At 39.6% G+C, this 26,197-nt stretch overlaps 1 protein-coding gene across 1 annotated transcript in view; it reads left to right on the forward strand.

Annotated features, from left to right (window-relative positions):
• Nucleotides 1-26,197, forward strand: part of LOC127229616 (POU domain, class 6, transcription factor 2) — a 123,030-nt gene that overhangs the window by 64,597 nt on the left and 32,236 nt on the right. The window contains exon 3 of the mRNA XM_051194691.1: nt 14,823-14,963. Within this exon, the coding sequence (XP_051050648.1) occupies nt 14,823-14,963 (141 nt within the window). The remainder of the gene's footprint in view (nt 1-14,822; nt 14,964-26,197) is intronic.

A 26,197-nucleotide genomic window follows, 5' to 3' on the forward strand; every position in this document is an offset into this window, starting at 1 on the left:
ACATACACAGAGAACAGTAAAGAGTCTTACTCTTGATTAATCATCAGCACTGATAGAATTAATACCACCACCCCAGCTTAGAAGTGGAAACCATGAGCACACATGGCCTTCATGAGTGCTGTCCTACAAGAATCATCATCCAAATTTTTCTCCATGAGAATTTCCTCTAACACAAGTGCCTGCTTTCCACTCTGTGCATACCTCTTCTCTTCATTTGATGTAAAAATTACTACTCCGGGTATCTAGAGTGAAGACAGTCATATACTGTTGGGCTTCCTAACTGGTTCTATTTCACTTCTTGGAATTCAAAATACTACATCCACTGTTGTGCAATGGTAAACAGGTTATGTTTATGAATTCTCAAAGCCTGTGGTCTCCTTGATACATGATATTGAAATTGATAAATCTTATCATAACCAATTTTTTTTGTGAATCATAACTAAAGTGACAGTAGAAAAATTTTCCAGATGTGGGTAGCTTGGGAAGCACCCAGATTTGAAGATGCAGTCCATCATTGAGATACAGGTGATGGGACTAGTAATATGGACTTCAAGCATATACCTTTAGTACGTTTGTTAAATTTATGGATAATAGATTGTTGTATCACCTAGTTTTTCTCAGGGAACACAACATAGGACACAATTCTGAAGGTTTCTACATGTGGCACTGATGTAAAGGATCTACTGTGATCAAGTAATGTTGGGTGCAATGATACTGAGATCATATTAGTCAACAGAAGGCACACACAACACACGGTGTTTCTCAAACTTATTTGACCTCCAAACCTTGTGCTCCACAGCAAACCCTGGCACCATAGTTCCAAAACACAGACTTTGAGAACTACTTAAGCATTCTGTTACAATGTCATTGCCTGCATATCTAACAGCTAGAAGTGCATTGTTCTAAAGACATTATGAACTTCCATTCTATTCCAATATTCTTTTTTTTAATTTATTTATTTTTCTTATTTTACATATTGATCCTAGTTCCCTCTCTATCCCTCCCTCCCTCCCTCTCTTCCACCCTCCCATGTCCCCCGACCAATATTCTTTAAAATAATATTTCTCACTGTTTCTTGATAATATTTAAGAACTAAATTGAGTGACCTTGTCAATTTACCCAGGCTCTTGAAATTGAAATCTTTAAGAAATACACATGCTTATACTTTCACATCTACATTTCTGTCGTTTACTGTTTTCCATAAAAGAGTCCTTTAATTACTTCCTGAAATTTTATATTTCATTTTAGTTCAGTGTATGTAAGTATATGAGTGTGTGTGAATTTGTGTAGGTGTGTGAGTATGGGGAATGTGTATTTAAGTGTGTGTGGCCTGGGTGTTTATAAGCATGTGAGTGTATTGAGTATGCGTGTATATGTATTCTAGTGTGTGCAAAGAAGTATATGTATTAAGTGATTAGGTGTGTTTTGTGCCTATGTGTGTGAGATAGTAGCTGTGTCATTTGTGAGAAAATGTGTGTGTGTGTGTATATATATATATATGTATATATATATATGAGTATAATTGTGTGTGTGCATATGTGAGTATGTTATGGAGTGTAATATGTGAATGTGTATCTGTGTAAGGATATGTCTGTATATGTGAGTTAGTATGATATGTGTAAGCGTCTGTGAGTTTATGTGAGTGGGCATGTTTTTACCTGTGTATGTATGAGTATGTGTGTATGTGTGATTGTGTAAGTGCATATGTATGTGGCTGTGTGTGAGAATTGTGCTTTTGTGTGTGTGTGTGTGTGTGTGTGACTGTGTGCATGTATGTGTATGAAAGTGTGTTTGAGCATGTGTGTTAAACTGAGTCTTTTCCTTGATGCAGTGTAATTAAGAAGTACAGGGGCTCTCAGCTTTTAAAAAGTGGTACACAAAGCAAAAGCTAATCTGAAAATTCAAATAAAATAGCAATAAGGCTTTCTACCTTACTGACAAGAATATGACCTCCGTAAGCTCAAAATAGTCTGGAACTGATATTAAAGTTATCCAAGTCCCCAGATGCTGTCCCTCCACCTGGAATACCCCTAGTCGTCCTGGGTGGCTCTTCAGCAGTGAGATTCCTGTCCTTAGTCTTCTGGAGTTTTTGAAAGCCTTTTTCTGACTGACTTGCAATTGTTTACCTTTTCGCATCAGGTAGTTTGGTTTTTATTAAAAATCTATTGCAGATTTAACATTCTATTGCTCCCTGTTTTAAAACATTGTGATAGTTTCATCCTAGGGAAATGGTTTCAGGCTGTTTCAGCAGAGGGGATTTACATACCAACCCCACCAATGCCAGGTTGCTGGAAGCAACAGAAGTTAATGAGCTGCTTGTCGTGCTAGAACCTTGCCATAAGCCTGATTCACTAAATGCTTACTTTCAGTCACATTTTCGTTTTTTAAAGCCATTAAGAAAATTATATTAAGTGACTCATCTATAATCCCACCACTTGGAAATCTGAAGCAAAAGGAAGCAAAAATATTACAAGTTTAAGGCCAACCTAGGCTACATAGTGAATTACAGCCTGGGCTACAGAGCGACACACACACACACACACACACACACACACACAGAGAGAGAGAGAGAGAGGCGGTTAGGAGAGGGAGAAACAAAGACAAGGGCATATAGAGTGAATAACATTCAATTAATATGTTTATTTAATAATTCTTATAAACTTTTAAAAAGTTGTAACACTCACCCCAATTTTATGACATTTTAACATTATCATTGTAGATTTGGGGATCTTAAGTGTCCCCAAAGTACTGTGTTAAATCCTTGGCAACCCAGCTTCAGTGCTATTGGGGCATCATAGGAGATGAGGACTAGGGAATATAAGTAAGGTCACAGGATCATGAATTTCAAAAGGGACATTGATTGGGACCCGGGCTCCTCCCCTTTGCTTTGCTCCCCAGTTAGAATGAAGTGAGCAGCTTTCTTCACCACTCACACTAACTGCCAAATTAGTCTCGAATTAACCAGGCCAAGCCACCGTGTACTTAAACTTTGTCTACTGTGAGTCTAAATGAACTCTCTTGAGTTAAGAGTGGAGGAAATGCCTTAAAATGAGTAGCACGGAGTTTCCATGTGGTGCTGATTTGGGAGGTTGAAACCAGCTCGCAGCCACAAGTCGTCTCTGCAGCCTTGTGCCTGCAGACTTCTTTGTGAAAGCCAAGCTTCTGGGGCTGTCTTCCTCAGTGTCCGGCAGAGCTCTGGGAGAAGCAGAAATCTGGCTTTCTCCAGTTCTTGGAGTTGCACAAAGGATGATTAATGGGCGGGTCTTCCCATGGCTTCATAGTCTTCCCCAGAATGCTTGAATCTGCGATGGCTGCAGGACCTCTGGAGTCATCTTTAAGAACAACGGTATAGCTCCATCTTCTCACCCCAATGACAAAGTCAGGGAAGGTGGTAGGGCCAGTGAGCAAGCAGCTGACTCGAGAAAAACCCAAGTCCCTCCGACATCCTAAGGGGACTCCTTTGAGGCCTTCACAGACAGCATTTTCTCGGTGCTGGCCAGTACCTGGAAAGACTTCTGCAGGTTTGTGTTATTGATTGAGAGGAAGGACTGTGCTCTTCAGTCTCTGGCTCCCTGCTCTAAATGAGGAGAAGCCCAACACAGCCTTGCAATTGCTCATGGTGAGATTCAGCTTTATACTTTTAAACCTATGTTCAGCTTTATTAATGGGAGCTTCCCAATCTATACAACAACCTTTTATATTTTCTTGGCTCAGGGCTCCCACAGAGAGTGGTTCTCATTGTTAGCTTAATGTTTTTAGAACAACCTATAACCAATATATTTTGTGAGTGCAGGAGGATTTTATTTACCTTTAAGCATTCTGGTCATGTTTTTTTTTTTTTTCCCTGAGTCTATGCAGCCGTATTTTCTCTAATAACTTGGTCCCTTGTTTTCCTTTATAATAGAGTTATTCACAGCTCTTCAAAGATGGTGATGCAGTTACCTCCATGATGCTCAGGGTGCCTTCTTGGGCCATTTGCCAGATGATCTCACACTGTGTGGTAAAGAGACCACACCAGTGTTTACTCAGGGATGCATATAGACACTAACTTAAGAGGGGTGTGACCTGACCAGAAAGGGTATTTTCTTTTATCTGCAATCTAAATGCCATATCTGATTCTTACTGAACACTCATGAAAAATGTTGTCCTAAGGTTCCTGGGCAGAAACATTAAAAAAAAAAAAAAACAAAAACAAACAAACAAAAAAAAAAAAAACCAAAGATGCTGATTGCTACTTGTTCTTGGAGTTGAAAACTGTGACCCAACTGTAGGATTCTTTTCTGAGAGTACCATAGCCTCCAAGGCTTTAACAGCTGATCAGTGAGTGAAGTTTATGAAGGAAGCAAGTCACTGTGTCTGGTAATAAAATCCAGACGCAGCTTACACAAGGCCTTCCATCTGCCCAGAGGTGCTCAAAACATTGATATTCTGCAGAAGGCTTATAAGCACTTTTAATAATGCTATTATTGAGATGGATGAAAAAGAGAGTTTTGTTTTGTTTTATTTTCTTAATGATCAGTTGAAACGGTTGGACTTTGGGAAAGTTTCAAGTTTTACCAATGAAACTAGAATCTATAGAAGAAAAAAGCACATTCACCAGTAAAATATCTCAAAGTAAGTAAAAGACTTTTACCTATTCGGGGCCGGTTTTGAGAGATTTGATCTTGTCATAAATTAATATATTCCTCCTAATTAACTGATAAAATTAAAATTTGTTAACTGACACTTGGGCCTTAAACATGGACCCAGCCATAGATGAGTCCATCCCTGTAGATTCTATAACTTAGATCATTATTTTAAAGGAGGATAATTTGTGTCTATTATCAAATATTTAATTATCGATTTTTGGATAGTCAATGGTTTAAATTTCACTTTATGGAGAAACTATTTTATGTAGATTTCTGCTAATCAGTGGCTTCCTAGCTGCAAAGGTGTTTGGATGGTCTCTATAAAATCACAATGGAGATGAGCATGTAGGCACTCTACTTTCAGAGATATGACTCTCACTCAGGAGACTTCACCCACAAATGAACAGCACACTATTCCACTGTGTGCTTCTCAATCAATGCTTCCTACTTTTGTTCCCTGCCTTTAAAGCCAGCTAAGATGTATCCAGGCTCTGTCTCCTGCCCTAACTGTGCTATGAACACTCGGGAGTCTTTCTGATGCCACAATTCTGTATTTAATCTCTCTTCTGCTATAATTACCCATCTTTTACCATCTGCCTAGTCACTCTATGCTGTGTGCAGGGTTGAACTCCTGTGAATTCTGTGGAAAGTTTCTGACAATAATCTACTACTGGATGCTCCTCCAAACAGCGGAAGTGTCACACTAATGGTTCTATGTACACAAAGTTCTGCTTCTCAACTCTGCATCTTTGAGTGTCGCATATCCAGGGATATGAAGCCTCTTCCCTTCTTCTTCCTACTCCCTAACAATCAACTTGTAGTCATTGTTCAAGACTCAATTCCAGAGAGTCATTCCCAAGAAATCTCCCATTTCCCTGGGCCTGGGGAAAATCCCCTTGTCTGGACTTTACTCTTTTTTCTTACAGCCCTGCATGTGTTGGTAAAAAGAGCCTAGAAAGGCCTAGAAGGGCCTGTAGACAAAATGCTCTTGTCTCCTTCACCTCTATATCCTTTAGGCCTGTGATTGTTACCTGGAGAATCTAATGAATTGCCTTCTATGAAGCTTCATAAATGTAGAAAGTATCCCTTCTACTCTTAGTCCTTCTTCCTTTCTTGTCTTTCCTATGCACTCTGTAGCACCTATAGTCCCTTGTAAGGATTCAACAAGTGTTGGGAACCAAGAAATGTATTAGACTTGGGAAAATAAAGAGTGTAATAAGCTTTTCAATTGCTAAAGACTGAAACAATACTAACTGCTGTACCATGGCAACAATTTATTCTTTTTTACAAGTATTTCCTTTTTTCATCATAGTAGTGTTCACAATTATTTGTCTAAAGTGAATATGAGAGAATAAGAAATACAGGAAGAATGATTCTGTAATATCAACAAATTCACCTAACTAATGTGCCATGACAACAGGCAATTGGTAAAAGCAGCACTTTGTATGTAAGTAAGAAAATATCATGAAACTCCATAAAAAGATGGATTTTCAGGTTATTAGAGAGGGGACTGGACAGAAAAGGAAATGAGATGTGTAAGTCTGTATTTGTCTACATAGCACTTGTATAAAATCTGATTTAGGGTTAGTATCCTTCCATAATGATGGCCTCTCTACTACAAAATCAAATCAGTGTGTTGTGTTAAGGCAAAAGCTAGTTTCTTCCTCTATTGTGGGATTAACTGTTTTACCAGTAAATTTCAAAATAAAAGAGAAGCACATGCCTTTGGAGAGCTTTCTAAGAGCTTGCCACCTAATTAGAGTGTGACAGCCAAACTCATTTCCTTCCTCTTCATCTTGTGTCTTCAGAGGAGCTCCCATCAATTGTCTTCACAACCTGGCCTCAGACCCCCTGCAGCTCCTAGCCATCTCCCCAGTGATTCTAGAACACTCACTGATATACCCATGTTCACTCGGGGAGTACTTCCTCTGTCCATCTTCAGTGATGCCTGGCCTTTGTTAAGTCAGCTGTACAGAGCCTTACTTTTGACTCCGTGACCTCCAGAAAGCCACAAACTATATGCCAAGGAGGCCTGGTATTCCATAAAACCCATCACAGCTCAATGCCGTCACCAAACACAGTGATTTAAAAACAAAACAAAACATAACAAAAAACCAAAGGCCACATTCCCTACTACCTTAACTTTCAGTGACCAACCAGAGTCATAAGTAGTGGCAGACATACATTTTCAGAAAGGTGGTGTTGGGCCATTTCACCACCGACTGTGCAAATATTAAGGAGTGCACCTGGATGGTGCAGCTCAATTACTAGCTGTACCTGTGTGATACAATCAAGAGACACAATAACAGAAACGGATGAGGCTGCTGCTCACACAGTACAGCATGCTGTTTTATAGTTAAGTTTCTGCATAATTAAAGGGAATGCATTCTAAAATAACAATACAAAGTATACTACAGTAAATGCATTAATCAGTGACACAGTCAATTTTTATCATTATGCAGTATTATATGCTATATGTAAGTGCTATACTTTCTTATGATCAGTATATTTGCTAACACCAACACAAAATATAAGTAATGGATTATACTGTGGCAATAGGAGAACTATAACATCACTAAGCAATAAAAATGCATCAACTCTATTGTAGTTTTATATGACCATGACTTTATATGCAGTCCATCATTAACGGAAACATCATTACAAAACACATGAGTGTAATCTCAATGTGATTAAGGCCCTGCCCAGTCCTCTATACCATTTCCAGTCTTTCAGTGTCTAAGAGATGCCAGAGGGCTTTTCATAATAGATGTCCAAAGAAAAGCAATATTTTCATCTCTACCTTCCACCAATTTTTGAGATTTCCAACCTGGAGTATTCTCAACTATGTTCACAAAGCTCATTCAAGGCCATGGTAGCCTTGCAGGTTATCTACCTATACAGCAGCTTCTATTAACCCTAATTCACCTGATGAATTAACACCTAGGAACTCAGAAGTTTCTGGGCTTTTGCCTGGCACCTAAAGCTTAGGTTGATTGACGTAATGTGAAATAAGAATTTAAAGCATTTTTAAAAGGAAAAATGTTGATACATTTATTTCTAAAAATGTTTGCTCTTTTCTGTAAAGATTGAAGGATTGACTTCCCAGGAAGGTCTTGTACCTGAGGCAGATAGTTTTCTCACTCATTTGCATACAAATTCAGTAAACATCTATCAAGGGACTTCTGAGTGCCTTTCATTGTGAGAGAAACTGATGACATATCTGTGAACCATTATTTACTAAAGAGAGTCTAGAGAGAGGAAGAAAGGAAATAGACAGATAGATAGCCTTTGATGAGTGCTGTGTAACAACAGTACTGGATAAACAATAGAAAGGTATATTGGTTTTTTTGTTGTTGTTGTTGTTGTTATTGTTGTTTTGTTTTTCTCTCATTGCGGTGTAAATGTGCTCAACACAAGAAACGAGAAAGAATTTGGGATCTATTCTATCTCACAGTTTGAGGGTACAGTCCATTGTGGTGGAGATGTCATGGCAGCAGGAGCATGAGACAACTAGTCACATTGAGTCTGCAGTCATGAAACAGGGAGATGTAAGCTGGTGCTCAACTAGCTCTCTCCTTTGACCTTTTTATTGAGTCTAGGACTCTAGCCCATGGATGGATGATGCCACCCACATTCAGAATCCCTCCTCCATAAAACCTTTCTGGAAACATCCTCACAGAAACCCCCAGAAGTGTATTTCCATGGTGATTCTAAATCCATTAAATTCAACAATGAAGTATCACAAAGGGGATCTTTAAGAACTGTTATTGTAGGGAAAATAAAACTACATATAAGAGCAGACTGTGAGCCATGTCAGTTTGCCACTCAGTATCTACAAGCACCTACCCAAAGCTTATCTTCCATACCCCACCACCCTTCCATCCTAAATTATTTTGCAATAGATCCTGAGCATTGTTTCATTTCCTTATGATGGTTTTAGTATGACTCTTTACCAGTAAAAGGAAGTGCACATTGGATACTATAACCAAGAAAAGTTTCTCTAAGGGAGTGTGCAGGAAAAATGACGTGTGAATGGCAAGGAGATTTGCCAAAGTATAATATCTTTGAATAGTTTAGAATACAAAAATTGGGGCTAGAGAAATGGCTCAGACGTTAAGAGCACTGGCTGCTCTTTCAGTCATGGTGGCTCATGACTATCTATAATCAGATCTGGTGCCCTCTTCTGGTGGGCAGGAAAAAGAATGTTATATACAATCTATGAACTCTCCAAAACTCATTGTACATATGACTAAGGTTTTGAAAGTGACGGTACACTCTTGAGCTCTCTTCAATCCCTGGATGGCAGGGGTGAGCTGCAAATTCTAAGCCCCAATAGCATATCTCAATAGTTCTCCTGGTAACTATCCTCCAACCCCCCAGAGTCAACTCATAAGCATGTGCGCAGATGAGGTATAAAGGGGACTTATAAGTAATATTCAGCTGCTATTTCTACTCATAACACTCAGAAATTCCAAGGATTTAAGAGCTCTATGATAATGAAGGGGGTAAGAACTAACAATACATTTGTTATTATGTCACAAAATATCTAATGAGATCAACTGGAATTCCAAAATTTCATGAGCTGTTCCCACCCTTCTGCTTCAACAACTATCACATTTTATCTCATGAGACAAGGCTCTACCACATGTGGGGGTTCCAGACCTCAGTTACTCACAGGATGCTGTAAAGTGATGACTGGCTGGTATGAAAGATGAAGTCTCAGCATCCTCATATTGGAGTAGGGCATGACTGAGGCCCCACTCACATTCCAGTACTCTGAAGGACCAGGCTTCTCTTCTCCATGACATGTTACTAGGGAATCAACAAACAGATTACATTATTTTCTAAAATTCCTGTTTGACAATATGACTGGGTACTTGAAAATAGTATGTTACTGCCCTTGACAGTTTATCCATTAAAATAAAATTAATTTTAGAAGTATGTAGAAATTGATGTGATGAACCAAATTAATGTCAATGAACCAAAGTCTTTTAGGATATTAAAGTGCTTCAGATCATCTCAGCCCCAAAGGTCATTGAAGACCTTTGTTTGCTCGGCAGATGTTGAATGGACAGCATTTAGCACAGAGCTATCTCTTCAGTATAGCAGGAAGTGAGAGAGCTGAGGGTCAGCTCAGTATGAAAACACTCAAAACTGTTTTCCAGCTGTTTTAAGGGTCTCACGCAGTAATAATAACAGACCATGGAGAAAGAATCCCAACATAAAATACATGAGAAGCAGCTCATTAAGAGGAATAGAGCCACCCATCTGAGTATTTACTGGAATTCCCGTCACCATCTTAAGAATTGAGGAGCAGAAGTATGATTTGGTTAAAGAGTCCCAAAGACACAAGAGACATGCTACTTTCCCACATATAGGTAGAAGGAAATCCAAAGTCTTAATGTATGTAAATGAACTAAAAACTGCAATATTTTCATGGATGTTTCTAAACAGCCAGTGGGAGTCATGTGAACCTTAAATGGGGGGGTCAGTTGTGATAAATACATTCCTCAGTGTCCTTATCTCAAATGAAATGGAACCACACACCCAGACCCTAAACTGAAAAGTTAGTAGCAAAACGAGCTGCTCCTATATCCACAAGCTGTAAAATCCACATGGCTCATAAGGAGAATGATAGAATCATAGACTATGGGCAATTATGCACCAGGAAAGCTTTGAGCCTATGAATCCAGAAAATCCCCTTGGAATTATAGGCAAAAAATATCAGATACCATGACACAGCTAAACTGCCTCATTGTGCTATCCTATTTGGGTAAATTAATATTACTATTATAATTTAATCAGCACTGTTTCTTTAAAAATATTGTGACTTCTTATATCCAACTTCAAGGAACATGAATCTTTTACCAAGATGCAGGATAGCGGTCTCTCAGAAAAACAATGAAGTATTTTTCTGTCCTGTAATGACATCTGCGATGGTGACATCTGTAGATGATGTACATGGCACTTCTGAAGGCTACTTTTTAGAAAACTTTATTAATTTTTCTATCACAATCTAATGTCCATAGACATCAAAGAGATGCACAATACATATAGACCTGGAAATATGGATTTCTTTCTCCAGAGATCAGTACCCAATAACCACACTGATGTGTGAACACAGAAATAAATAATTGTAGGTAGAGACAAGGAAGATCAGGAGTTCAAGGTGATCCTTGGATTCACAGAACATTTGGTGCCATCCTGGACTACATGAAACCAGAAAGAGAGAGAGAGAGAGAGATCATCGTAAGCACCAAGGGTTATTTTTCTCTAATCTTTTTATTGCATGCCTTCGCTATCTAATAGGCAACTGTAAGATAAATTACTTCACAATGTTTTGACATAAACCAGGAATTAAGTTGCAAAGTGAATGCTTTAAGGCAGTCTTAAAATATTATAAACTAAGTCTGGGGATAATGCATGATAAAGAAAGCTGTGTCTTCTCTGACTTCTCTGTCACCTACCAATCCTGGTTCCAGAATCAGAGTGCTGCTCTATCTACAAATGCACAAGTTCTATCCAACAGGAGAGATATGAGACAAAGTGGTGGCAACTGTTTCAAATCCTTTTTTGTTGTTGTTGTTTTGTATACCTTCTGGTGATATACACCTAAAAATATATTTTTTTGTTTTGTTTACCTTCTACTCTTACCTTTTTAAAATTATAGGACTCACCTCATCTAGTTACCATGTCAGTTGGCTAGTATTTTCCCTAAGCAGACCTTTAAAAGTAACAGGGCCAGACACAGAGACAAATGCCTAGGACCACAGCACTGGGGAGACGAAGGCAGGATTATCTCAAGTTGGAGGTGGGTTACAAAGGAAGACCCTGCTCAAAAAAAAAAAAATACTAAAGTAAAATGCATATTGTCAGTGTAAGCTATGGTTGTATATCTAAAACTCTTACCTGCATACTCTCATTTGATTCTCATCATACTCTTATGAATGCTATCATTTTCCCACCTATTTTAGCCAGGAAAAAAAAGAGGGACTTGGGTTTCTTACATCTACTGAGCCTATTTGCTTTTGTAGTCATAGCCAGGGCTTGATGTGCTCAGGACATAAAGTGGAAAGTCTTATTCGATACAAATCCTTACTCTGAGCCCTCCTGTATTTATAACAGGAACACACTAAAATCAGCATGTCCTGAACTGATCTGTTGAAAACACACTATGTAATACAGTCAGATTTTTTCCGGGCTGCCTTTTCCTGGTAGGTACATTGGCAATTAAAGGTATGAAGGCATAAGATTGGCAGCCCCTTCAAAGTGCCCTGATGGCCCTAAAACATCACTATGCTCATTATATGCATTTATTGTGCATGAGCCCACAGCTGTCCAAATCAACCCTGAGCCTCCAATCAAGAAGAAATGGTGATAAGAACGCTGCTAATGTGACATGACTGTGAACAACACAGAGTGACATGGCCTAAGGTGATGGCTCTTCCCCCTCCCCTTCCACTTATCTTAATGGTGCTGCATCACTACCCAGGAAGTCACAGAAAGAAGAGCCAAGAAGTATTTGTGAAGCTGTATACACCATGAACACTATCCAAGTCACTTTTATACTGCCTTGTATCATGAGGGCCACATTGGGTGTCAGTATTCTAGCTCTTGAGCATGGCCAGCCAGACTTCTCCCTGGAGTCAGGCACCATTCACAAATACGAAGCAGGAAGCTAGCTGGACAGGAATTAAGAAAGTCATCCAGGGCTAGAGGTATATAGATCAGTGAGAAAGTACTTGTCTAGCATATACAAGGCCTTTGGTTGGTTCTGCAAAACAAACAATAACAAAAAAATAATCATCCAAATTGGCATTTTCCCCTTTAAGATGGAAAGACAATACATGCCAGCACCCACACTCGCATGTATTCATACATAGAGACACATACAAATGTCATTAAGGGCTGTGAAATTATATCACCAGGATACAGAGGAAATGTTCAATGTCAGTAATCAAACATATGTTTGTGGTGATTGAACAATCTCCTAAAACACTCATTATCCATTTTTAACCTTTAAACACAAAGACGCAGAAGTCTTTTTAAGCAATTGTTTTGCTTTACATTCAAAATGAGTTCTTTGTGAAGTATCAGACTTTACAACAACTACAAAGGACTATTGTGTCTTAGACATATTGTGTTTTAGACGTAGGGAGTTCTCAATTTCCATTATTGTGTCACACCCAGATGATACCTGGGTTCGCCTAGAAGATACCAGAGAAGTACTTTACAATTATGAAAATTGTGTGCTCTTCTTTAAGTAGGCATAACTACTTATCTTCTAAAGATAGCATATTCTATGTACAAACTTAAAAATTTTGCCCCTAATCATAGACAAAATTGCCTTTTCAAAATCAAGACCAACTGCCTCACATAAATTAATCATTCTTTGAGGTTAAGAAATATATTTTAGGATTTCAGGAATTTTGTTATGATTTCAGCTTCATGCATAAAAACAGTACACACAGAACCTTCTCCAAAGAGTTCAGAATGGATTGACAGTGAGCACTGTCTGAACTGGGAGCTAGAGCCGCTGTTCTCCAAGAATACAATATAAACCATCTGCTGTGGGCATTCAAACTACAACAAGGAGTATGTCCTCTTTACACATCCCACTCTTCAGCCATAGTTACTCTAAAGACATACTCAAAATACCAAGATCAAGGCTACCCTCAATGTTAAATCCCATGGCAGTAATCTAGGATGGGACAGGGTTTCCCAGTAGGCCAAAGAACATTTTTTTCTCCTTAAAAAAAAAAGTCATGTTTTTTCTTAGGAGAGAGATAAAAACAAACAAACAAACAAACACAAAGTAATGAGATAGAAGTGGATTTATCTTTCTAAAACAATGTGCTGGGTCAATAAGATTTGGTTCTAAGTAAATAAAGAATCAGATAAGGGTGTATGTTAATAAAAGTTATTAAATTCCCTTTTTTCATTTCCCCTGATTATTATTTCCTTCCTCAACAGATGATGCAAAACTCTGGGCAAATTTCCAAAATAATTAAGGCACAGAACATCTTTTCAGAGGAAAAGAAAGAAGAAAGGGGAAAAACAGAGAGAGAGTAGAGAAGAATAAAGAATGTTTAAAAAGTAGAAAGAAAGTTTAAAAATAACAATAATGAAAGAGGAGCTCTGGAAGAGCCAAGACTTGAACTAAGTATGACTTTAATTCTTTCCCACCAGGTCTTAGTCTTGGCAGGTCTCTGCTAAAATGCAGGCATTTCATGGATGTGGAAACCAGTGATGGAAAATGCATTATTATACACAATTGTTGTACTTGAGAGAAACTATACGGAGGAAAAAAATAACACCCTAGAATAAATACAAATGAAATTCATGTATCAAAACCAATACTGTGAAAATAGTTTAAATGTTTCTTGAATTTATATCTAGTCATTAACCTAAATGCAGATTTTAGTTCATGCCACCCTTCTGCCTCATGGTCAGAAGGCCTGAAAACCTGTGGGGTGGAAAATTGGCAGGATAAAGAATATTGAATTGGTCTCCATGGAAAAACAGAATTTGGCAGCCAAATCCTCCTCTCTGTGCTGGTCTCTCTCCCACTTCTATTTATTCCTTCCTGCTAAACCTTTGTCCCAGGAAAGAGGCCACACATTAGGTAAAGCAGGAAGCAAATGTCAGCCTGACCATTGACCAGTAACTTTGAATCTCTCCTCAACATAAGGCCCAAGTGTCTAGGCTCTCTGAAGTCGATGACGCTGGGCTTCTGCTGAATTTGGTTGCTTCTAACCTCAAAAAGAGGGAACTGAGGTGGGAAGGCTGCCTCACCCAGATGGCCCTGAAGAAACTGTGATTCCTACATGGAAGTGATAAATCCATATACAACGCCAAGGACATCCATTTCCTTCACCCGTCCTGCTTCATCCTCAGGATGATTTCAAAGAAGGCTGACATTTCCCTGGAATTTTATTTTGAGATCTCCCCCAGATTCAGGCTAAATCTCTCATAGGTTGTCCCTCAGCCAAGGCTCCACAGAGCAGTCAGCATAAGTGGGCAAAGTCCAGCCCCCACCTTGTCCCTGGCCTCCTATGATCAGTCAAGGAATTGCTTACTGGGACCTTGCAGTGGGTTTGGGGCTCTTTGCATGAGCAAGCTGGAGGGAGTGTTGTGTTGTGTGGTTACTCTGCCTCATGGTGGTTTTCACCCTCATCTTTTCTTTCTTTGCAGCTGGTTAATAATCCTCTAGCAAGTCAGGCCGCCGCTGCTGCAGCAGCCATGGGCTCCATAGCAAGCTCACAGGCCTTTGGCAATGCCCTCTCCAGCCTTCAGGGGGTCACAGGTCAACTAGTTACTAATGCACAAGGACAGGTGAGTGGGAGATGGGAGCCAAGAGTGAATTTTTATGGCAGATTGAACTCAGAAAGAAAATGAATTTCTTTTGCATGACAGTGATATGTAGCTGCATCTATTTGAAGCAAATAAATAATGTTTACTAGCAACGTCAAGAATAGGAGAGGGGTTGGGAAATGTTTCTATATTTTAGAAGCAAGATTTTTCTTTCTTCCCCCTAAAATGTCAAGGTTTTATTTTGGTTTTGTTTTGTGTGATGACTAGTGTTATGACCTGAGTTAAAGAATGTCTTTCTCTCTATTGCAAAGTTCTTGGAAATAAACAATCAAGAATTGAATTTTGGAAGCAAAACCTCACTTTACTTTTTTATTTTTCACTTCTAAAAAATCTAATGTAATGAGGGAAACTAATATCTTTTGCTGGTTGCTCTGATATGTCTAAAATAACCTCAGTAAATCCAAGATCTGTATGTGTGGGGAGTTAATCCAAAGTCCTATTCAAGCCACAAAAGGAAAAGTGACATTAGGTATCAGCTGGCATCCAGCCCCTGGCCCTCTCGCTGATTTTCAGGGACTCAGGAAGTCTCTTGCATACCTGTTGATTGTCTCTACCCTGTCAGGTCCACTACGCCCTCCCATATCACAGGAGAGCACCCATTCTCCAACTAGGTTTGTGTACCTATGTCATGTTCATCGATATGTCATGTGATCAGTAACCCTAAAAAGCTTCAGAAAACAGCAGAGCAGAGTGGAAGCTGATGATGCCAGGGTGCCCTCCAATGGAGAGCAGAGTCCAGCCTCAACAGTTAGTGACTTCAGTTTTCCAGTGTGGCCAATCTATGATCACAGAGAGAGCACTATTTCTTTACCAGTGTGCTTACATAACTTCCCACTACAGCTGCACTGCTAAACCAGAACCAGACTCATAATGTCTTAAACTCTGTTGGGTTTCTTTTATTTTACATAAAGCACAAAGCATAAGCAAAGATGCATTATATGCTAAAGCATCTCTATGTACAGCCCAGGGAAAGAAAAAGCCGACCTTGTTATATTTCCTGGGCGGCTGTAGGATTGCCCCATCAGAGGCCCGAGGGCTGAACGATGAAGCTTGTCAAAGAGAGGCACCATGTAATGAATCATCTTATCACAGGTGCACACCACACATATTAAAGGAGGGTTGTCTGAACACTGTGCCCTCTACAGTAACCTTTCCGTGTCTGCTTTAACCCTTGTTCCAATTCCTTTTCATCAAAGGATCATCTTATGCAGCCAGCTCCTAGTTGAGGCTCTCAAAAGCATATTAAGATTTCTGGAAGGCTGTGGTAATGGGATGGAGGAAAAGTTAGTTTTATTATCTATAACTCATACTGCTTCAGGCTCATGCTGGAAGCAGCTTCCTAGAGCTATGCCCAGAAATAAAGCAAACTCAAGATGTAAATTTTAACCATTGAAGGTCAAAACCAAATCTATCTACAGATAGGCATTTCCCTCTAATTTTTCTGTTCTACAATCCAAGTGAAATATACTATCATGCCCCCCACATTAGAAATGTTTTATTCTAAGAGACTACTATGCCTTAGTTTTGAAATGCTTTGGTGGCTGATTAGCCAGTGGTCACTTCTTAGGAGCCAGAGTTCCCACCTTTAATTCTATCCCTATAATCTCTCTCCCAGCCCACAAGAATCCCAAGTTGAATACTCACCAAGGTAGAGTTGATGTTAGTGTCTTTTTTTCATTATTATTTTACAAGTTGTATAAGGATGCCTTATTTGTATTTATAGTAAACATATTTCCAAAGGTGAATATCTACTACCTTAAAAGTGGGTAAAAGTCATGTGAAATGTGATTTTAAAAAATTGAATATATGGAACCAGGTTAGTACAATTTGCCTTGCTTATCATACCCTGTCACCTAGGATTGCCACACTCAGTTTATTTTTAATTTTTTAAAGCCTCTGAAGAGGTTTCCCAGACAGATGTGAAGAAAACAAGCTTTGAATGTTCAGAAACCTTTTATTGGAGTTCTTGACATCAACTCTTTTTCTATATATATTTGGAAATTTATCCAAGAAAAATGGCGTTACTGTGTAAACCTAGGTTTGAGAAGCAAGGTTTATTGATAGTAACATGGACAGATGGGAAGATTCTTTCCACACAGAAACCATCAAGTGGGAGCATTGTCAGCCAAATGTCTATCTTTGCCCTCACTCCCTAAGGTTCTTTCTGCACCTGAAATATAAAAGACAGGATTTAAGAGAATTAAATGAGCCTTCAGGCCAACACAGGGATGGGTTTAAGTACCGACTCTCTCTGGTTTTCTGAACTTCAGACAGAGGCTTAGCTTACCCAAGCCTGTTCTTAGCCATCAATGAGTCATCTATTGCAGGCCACACTCATGGCTGCTAAATCAGCCTCTGTCTATGCCTGAATCTCCTTCAGACTCTTGACCTTCGGATCACAACAGCAAGAAATCTCACCACCTGGGTCTTGCTATTTTACTTGATTGCCTTGGAATCTGTGTTTTCCAGAAATTAGATCCCAGTAAAGGCATAGATGCAATGTGTGGATGTGTTGCAGAAGGAGCTTTTCTGCCATTTTGCTGCCCCAAGCCTCTAGTCATAACAAATACAGAGAAAATTCTCTTCCCCCTTCATGCTTTTCTTAGACTGCTCAGCCACAATACCCTCATGCTTCTTCATGCTTTTCTTCTTTTGCTCTCTCATAATTATTAATTGAAAGGACAGAGAGTAGTCACTAGAATTAACAATTTAGCCAGGCAGTGGTGGTGCATGCCTTTAGGTAGAGACAGGCAGATCTCTGTGAGTTCAAGACAAGCCCTGGTCTACAGAGTGAATCCCAGGACAAGCTCCAAAGCTCTGAAGAAACCCTGCCTTGAAAAGAACGAACAAGCAAACAAACAACAACAACAACAAAATACAATGTAATAGGTATGACAAGGCAAGAAGGTAGTCAATGTCCCCTGGTTAGCTAGTCATTGACATTGGTTGCAGCGCTACTGGGAACATTGTAGCTCTCTACTTTCTGGATCAGAGACCAATGCAGGGAAATAATAATAATAATAATGATAATGATAATAATGAGTAGTAGGGTGAGGGATTTAATTCCAAGTATAGTCTAAACAAATTCCTTGAGTACTCTGAGTTTCAGTTTTCCTAACTACATAATAAAATCTGAGAAAATCCTGCTAGGAAGATGGCTCATCAGTAAAGTGCTGCCCATGCAAGCAGGAAGACCTGAGTTTACTCTCAAGACCCACATAAATCTGGGCATGGCATCAAAACCTTGTAATCCCAGCACTGGAGAGGTGGAGACCTAAGGATCCCTGGCTCGCTCGCTGGCCAGCCTAGCCTAATCAGTGACCCCTGGGCAAGTATACAACTCCTGAAGAATGACACCCAAGCTTGGCTCCTGGCTCCTACACAATCACTCTCTCTCACTCTCTCTCTCTCTCTCTCTCTCTCTCTCTCTCTCTCTCTCTCTCTCTCTCTCTCTCTCTCCTAAATCCATAAGTTATGAAGATTAAATGAAATCATGTCTTAAAAATACCTCCTAGGAGCTTAAGAACACAACTAAGATTCAACAAACAGTGCCACAGTTATCATCATGGTTCACAGTGGTGTTTGTTTTATGCAGCAAGAGGCAGCAGTATGGTGCGCAGGCAGACAGAAAGGGATCTGCAGTCACGCAGTCATTCACTAGCCAAGAGGCCTTGCCTGATCTCTTTATTCTCTTTGTGCCATGATTTCTCTTCTGAAAAATGGGAGAGTACTGACATCGCTCCACTGAATTAAAGTGCTTACAATGAGGTCAATTGTATAGTCAGATCTCAGAGCCAGTCGCCAGTCAATGCTAATCAAAATAAACGTGATTCAAATGAACATCTTCCTTTGGTGCAGAGATGAAGGTTCTGAGGATGTGTGAATCTCAGTAGTGGGATGTTAAGTCATCTTGAAGCATCTCAACTTTTCTCAGAACAGTACACCAGAGGGTGGAGAGTGAGTTTGCCCATGTGTGCTCCTAATAGTGTTTTGAGGAATTGGCAAGTAGATTTACCGTCAATTTGTTCAGCTACAAAACTGCGTCCCTTGTGTCCTTGGCAATATCTTCTTATTGGCATTATTACAGAAAAGTAAAAGCAAATGAAATTTTATTTTATCCTGGGGTTAAGGAAAGCATTTTACATTTTAACTGAAGCTCGTGACTGTGTCCTGATGAAATCACATCCTCCACCACTGTGAAGCTTTCCTAGGTGGCAGCAAGTGACCTCAGATACCCACCTTTGTACTTTAAAGGACCAAGCATATAGAGCACAAACATAACTAAACAAAGTTACATTTTTTAAAAACAGGGTTACCCCTACCCCTGTCTCCCAAGTGCTGAGATGGCAGGCGTATGTCTCCACACTTGATGACCTTTTCCCCATCAACTTTTTAAAAGAACAGAAAAGGGTAAAGACACATACCTACACAGCTTATTAAGAAATGCGCAAGCTTTTATTCAACAAAAGGAGGGAGGCAAAGTGGCTCAAGAAAACAGGAATCAGAGAGATGATGTGGGCTAAAGGCCGTCTCCTAACGACCATGAGTGGAAGGCTATATACTTTGGGGCATGCAGGAGGCTAACCCTCAGCTTCATTTCAAGAACCATGGGAGGGGAAGAGGGGGAGGCATCTGACAGTTTGACAGTTCACTTAATACCCTGGCAGGAATTTCCCCTACAGTTTAGCTCTCCAAAAAGGGGCAACTGAAGAAATGTACCCCATGCAAAGTCCCCTGAATTATAATCACAAACCAAATAACATCTTCAAGGCGATAGTGAATAGAAAACTCAACTTTTTGTTGAAACACAAACATTCCTATTTATTAACAGATTGGCCTAGTATAGATTATATAACTTTTCTGGGGCTCTTTTCCAACATCAAATGAGAAATGAGACATTTAATAAATTAAGGTATTCCTTTTAGGATCAAAACCCAGCAACTGACCCGATATAGGTTGCTGAAGTGAATATTAGCACATAATTTAAATGGAAGGACAAGACTCTTTAAGATAAACTCACCTGAAGATAACCTGAGATGAAGTTATAATAAATGTTAATCTCAATCACAAGACTGATAGATAATTAATTCGATAATTGTCCGTTGCTTCTCTTCTATGGGGTCTCAGTAGGTCTGTTAAATCACTTACAAAGCCATAGCTGCACATATCTGTAACACAGTTCTCCAATCCTGCAGAAAAGGAAGAAATAATGTGTGGCTCTGATTATGAATAAAGCTGCAGGGCCTACAAGAACCAGCCAAGCCATCAATGGGAATCTGGGGAGCTCCACAGTCTCCTTTATTCCATTATTTACAATGAAGCACAAAAAATGTGTATAAAAATAACCTTTCCAAAACAACATACATATTTGCATTTTTATACCAACCTCAGTATTCCTGTTTATTTTCAAAAGAAAACAGACAATCCAGACCGAACAAACACAAAAAAAAAAATACCCTCCTCTTCAAGGTAAAAGAATACCACCCATTCCAAGAGTAGTCACCGACAGAAAACTAAGACTTTTCTTTACAAATTTCTTGTTTTTACCACAAAATATTAATTTAAAAAAACATAAAATGCATAAAACACTATCTCTCAAAAAATACAGAAGCCAATCTATTTAGACATTTTATATAAATAAAGATCAAACATGTTTTGTTGAAAAATTAGAGTTTTTCTCATAAATATTCTCATAAATAGTATAGGTTGGACAAAATCTGTAATTGCCCATGCCATGAGGGAACTTTTTAAGGTGTAATAATTAAATCCCATTGAATGAACTCTATTTCAGCTATCATTTTTTAGTAAAACATTTTTTCATTCCTCTCTGTCTGGAGGCCAGGAAATGTATTTCCACGGGATTGGTAGCATTCTAAGAGTCGCACCCTGGCTTCTTTTCGGTGATAAAAGATAAAATAACAATCAACCACCCCAATCCTTCTACTAACATAGCAAATCTGCCCTCAGAGCCCAGTTAAGAACTTTATTGCCTCATTTCAGCAGTTTCCCTAAGTGCTCGCCGCCATACAGCCCCTCAAAATGCTCAGCAAATGAGAACTCCAGCGTCAGGGCAGCAGTACCCCCAAACTGCCCGCCCTCCTGCTCTGAGCAGCAGTGACCTGTGAGGTTCACAGATCTAAGTGGAGTCAGGCCACCAGGCTACAGACTTGAACTTTCTTAACCCTTAATTCCCCGACCAACACTTAATAAAATGTACATGTCTTTAGAAAAACGCTGCTGCCAGCAATTCTCACTTATTCCTAGTCATGTTCTTAAAATGCCTTCTGAAAGCAGAAATCCTTCAGGCGAGGAAACGCGACTCTGCCACCAGAGCTTTGCCGTGACTTCTGGTCTATTGCGATGCCTACTTATCCTGTTTGTAGAAATAAGGGGTCTCAAACTGTTTCAAGAATTCCCAGGAATCCGTAGCATGCAAATCATTGACAAATTAATGTTTGCCTATCCTCAAGCTAACTTTCTTTATATTTTATAACCTGCAAAGACAGGTTGGAGGTGGTACTAGAGAGCCAGCCAACAGAGTCCTCCTGGTAGTGTTCAAGTACTGCAAGGCAACTTCAGAAATCTGATGAAAGTCATGCTTTTTAACCCTGGTGGGCAATGGCTCCGTAGGTACTGGGTTCTAAGGAAGGTATGGCTACAGGTTGCAGATCCTGAGACTCAGAGTTGGGTCAAGTTTGGTTCTAGCTCTGCCTATCCAAGACTACTTACTATTCCTGTACCAGCCACCCTTGTCCCACCCTTTCATTCCCTCCATATCTGATATGGAACACTCAGCAGCCCCAGAGGCTCATCAACTTAAGGATCTTTAAAAGACCCCCAAGGATACTTTCTTTTTAGCCTCCATCCCTAGCAGAACTTAGCTCATGTAACAAGGGATATGAGCAGGAATACACTATAAAAACCACCTCTGCAGAAGTCACCCTGAAGAGCTAGCTAAAGAGGACCATGTCTCTGCTACATAAAGAAGGTTGTTGCACTCTCTGTTGCTTTTTTAGTTCTGGCTACTGCAGCCTTTTGGAGGTTGTTGTTGTTGTTGTTTTTAGTTCTTCATCCCTGTGCCTTTGTCCTCATGGAATCAGGGAAATGGTCTCTCCTGAAGAATCCTGGATAAAGAAATACTGTAATGTCTTTTCAGGCCAGTTAGTTTCTGGAGTCTCCCAATAAGGATCTATAATTCTCAACAGCGAATAAGTTAGGGAATGCTATTTACAGCCCCCAAGGAGCTGACCAAGGCTACCATGCTTAACATTAAACATAAATAAATAAATAAATAAATAAATAAATAAATAAATAAAGTAATTGCTCCCTGGTCAGCAGCTTTCCATTTCAGTTAATGCACCCTTCTGGGAAAGTGCTGTCTATCCTCATGGGATAATTATGTGACTCGTGAGAGTGCGCACAGCTAGCTCTTTAAGCGTCTTGGAGGACTGTTGGGTTTTAGCTCCTTCAGACCAAGTAACATCTGAAAACAAACAAAAAGACAAGTAGTGTCCACTCTACACTGAGCTGAGCTCCTGCCCACCCAAGGTCATCAGTAATGCACCCCGATGTGTTATGGAAGACTTTGATGGTCCCACCCATCTAGATGGGCAAATTCTCTAGGAGTTCAGAGGATTGCAACTCCCCAGGGCAGCACCTTGGATAAGTGACAGAACTGAGATATGAACCCAGTGCCCACAGTTTTGATCCTGTCCCACCCTGAGCTGGTTGCTTTCCCAGATACTCCATGAACAAACAAGTTAGAATCACAGAATCTTTACACCTGAAAAAATTGGGAGAGGGTATGTATTTGTGTTGGTCTATTAGTTTGTTAGTACCCAAATAGATGTCAGATGTCATCAACTTTGCAAGGCCAGTAAGAAAGAAATTAATAGACTAGAAGGAGAAGAGAATGGAAAAGTCACAACTCAGAGCAAGGAACCGGGACAGGTTCAAGTTCAAACCCATGGAGAAGTAAACTTCTATGTAATCCCATTAAACACAATGCATTAGCTCCAAATTTCCACTTGTTTTATCATCTAGCTTTTGCTGTCTTTAATAAATAACGGTAAAAGTAACTCCTGGTGAGATGTCATAAGCTGGAACGGTTAGAACACTGCAATAGAGTTAGTGCTTATAAGTAAAGTTTACAAGTAAATGGCATTAAGCAAATAATCATAGATAGATACACAAGAAGAAAAGATGGCACACTCCCTGGATCAGACACCTGCCAGCAGGTAGTGACAATAACCCAGAGCTCCTCTGAAATAACATAGCTTGGCAATGAATGCCTCTATCCTCACATGGAAAGGCATCCAGTGTGAAAAGACCAAGCCTCTCAAATCAGACAGCAGGGACCTAAGCTCTTACTCCATCCCAACATATCCCTGAAGGCCAGGCAGGGCATCTCATCTCCCTCCACCTTGTTTCTCTTCTCTGAAATGATTTAAAAAAATCTTCCCTCAAGAGTATGTGGAGAATCACAATTTGCAGCAATCATAAAATTAGTAAGGGGCTGCAATTTATAGAGCACTAAGTGCCAATAGGTACTTAGCCCTCAGCATGTGACAAATACTTCATCTCTCCCACCCCTGCAGGATGTATCCTATGGGGACTACACAGATGGAGAGCTTCCAAGGTCACCCCATGAGAACAAAGCTCAGTTTAGTCTGATGTAAGAAAATACTCTCTATCACATGTTCAGACAACAATTCAAAGCTTCTTGCTTTTTTTTTTTTTTTTTTTTTAACGCTTCCCAAGAGCCAAGAACAGCACCTGGCACACAATGAACATGGTAGAGTAACGAAGTCCATGGCCCAGACAGTATTTCAGGTGTGCTCATGCGCTCTTCAGTAAGCATTTTGCATAGATTCATTTCATGCTCATTGTGCTGTCACTATTATCCTGGTTCACAGCTGATGAGTGGAATGGGGGCTTAGGAAAGTTATTCAGAGCCACACAGTGAATGAAAGAGCCTAGACAGGCACTCAAATCTGGCTGCTTCAAAGCCCAGGTTTTCCTTGAGCAGAGCTGCTATCAGCATAAGCTTACTTACATGCCCAATACTGTGCCTGCTGTATAGGAGACATCCCACAGCACAGTATATGTGTAGCTAATCCCTTTTACCCAGCTGCTCTAAGGTAAGGCCCAATGAATATATTAAAGTTTTAGGTGAAAATGTTTTTAAACACCATCCAGTATCCCTCTGTCGAACAAAAATAGCTGTTTTCAGTTACTTACCTTTCTTTAGCTTCTTTTTTTAAAAAAAAAAATTACAGCTAGTGTCAAGTGTGAACATAATAAAGGTTGTTAAGCACTTGGGCCTCACCGTGTGAGTCATGTGAATCTCAAGCATGCCCTGTCCCACACTCTTTCTTTGACCACACCTGTCATGAAACCCTGTTCCCTCCAACATGCAGGAGAGGCTAGTAAGGCAATATGGAGTCTGATACCCACTTGATTAGCAAGTGGGAAATCCTATTTTCTCAAGATTAGCAGTAGCCCCAGGCTAGGTTATTTCTAGCCTGCTCCCCTAACCATATGGCTCTGGGCACAACAACATTGGCCTTCCTTCTGACAAGATCCACTCAACTTAGCCAAAAGGCAGGGCAAGAGGGAGGTATCAACCACTCAGGTCCTTTAAACACTCTTGTTTTCCTCTAATGCCTAGAAAAAAAATCCCCCCTTCTTCATTGTATCTTCACGTCGTGTTTTAGCCAGCCTCCCTACACAATCAGAAGCCAAGAGAAGTGATAAATGCACTAAATGAAGTCTGCTTTCAATGTAAAAGTAACTTCAGAAACTGCAACTTAGAAATGTAAGACTGAACCATGAAAATCTTCTCAGTACCATTTGGCTATGAAATAACTATTTAGGCTTTTTGATAGAAGGGATGTTCATATTTAAAACATGATGTAAAAATTACTAAATGAACATGAAAGTGACACCGTATGTTACTGGGGACTCAGAAAACTCATTTTGATTTTGAGATCACAAGATCACATGGCAGGGCACAGGATGAAGCAGTTTTGTAAATTTAACACCTGTTCCGAGGATGAAGAACCTAGATCAGTCATGAAGGACTAGAGTAAATGTGTGTGTGTGTGTGTGTGTGTGTGTGTGTGTGTGTGTGTGTGTGTTGGAGAGACACTTAAAATAGAAATAAGAAAACTCTGAAAAAAACGTGCTGTTGGAGTTGCCATTTGTCAAAAACTGCCTCATCACTGGGGCTCTGGCTAGAGATTGGCCACCTACATCAATGAGTTTGAAATTTTATGAGAAAAACTCATCAGCATAATTCTAATGAGTCTTAGGCTTTGTTATGAGAAATGAGAAAGTCTGTGATCTCACCCCAAAGAACATTAAGAAAACATTACTAACAGGAAATTGAAAAAGTAATAAGTGTTAGAATGATGAGAACAACTTTTTTTCTGATTGGACAACTAGATAAGCATAGCATGCAAGTATTAAAATACATTTAATTTTCCTACAACAATGGACATTTGCTTCACATGAAAAAAATCCAGACGAATCATCCCCGGCTTGTGGACCTGGGTGATGATAGACAGATGTATCTCTAACAGCACTACCAGTGGGTTCACTCCCCATCCTTCCTTTTCCTTGGAGTTTTGTTTTGTTGTTTATCCTCATTTAAATGCAGCTTTACAGCCTGATGCACTCACTGGATATAAACACAGAACCATGGGGTGCTAAATATACATAGCACTTTCTTAAGCAATTGCCAAACATTTTCTTTACCTGTTCCCATTGAATAAGGACCTATTTCAATGAAAGGTGTATTAGGAATATTGGAGATCGCTATCATTGGTCCCCAATTTGTTTTTATTTGTTTGTTTGATTGTGTGTGTGTGTGTTTTGAGGGGTGTTATTTCTTGTTTTTGTTTGTTGCTATAGTTATTTCTTTCTCTTTTTTGGATGAAATAGAAAATATATAGCTCTTAGATGGAAGGCTTTGTTGGAGAATGTTTCCTGGCTATGAGACAAGGTGTTCTTCAAAGCAATAAATAGCTTCAGTCTGATTTAGTCACTTAATGGAACAGCAACTAATAGAAACAGAAATGCTTTCTCTAATTCTAATTTTGTTTTGTTTTGTTTTTCAAGACAAGGTTTCTCTGTATTGCTTTGGAGCCTAGAACTAGTTCCTGTAGACCAGGCTGGCCTTGAACTCATAAAGA

This window comes from Phodopus roborovskii, unplaced genomic scaffold, assembly GCF_943737965.1.
Source record: "Phodopus roborovskii unplaced genomic scaffold, PHOROB, whole genome shotgun sequence".
Classification (NCBI taxonomy): Eukaryota; Metazoa; Chordata; class Mammalia; order Rodentia; family Cricetidae; genus Phodopus; species Phodopus roborovskii.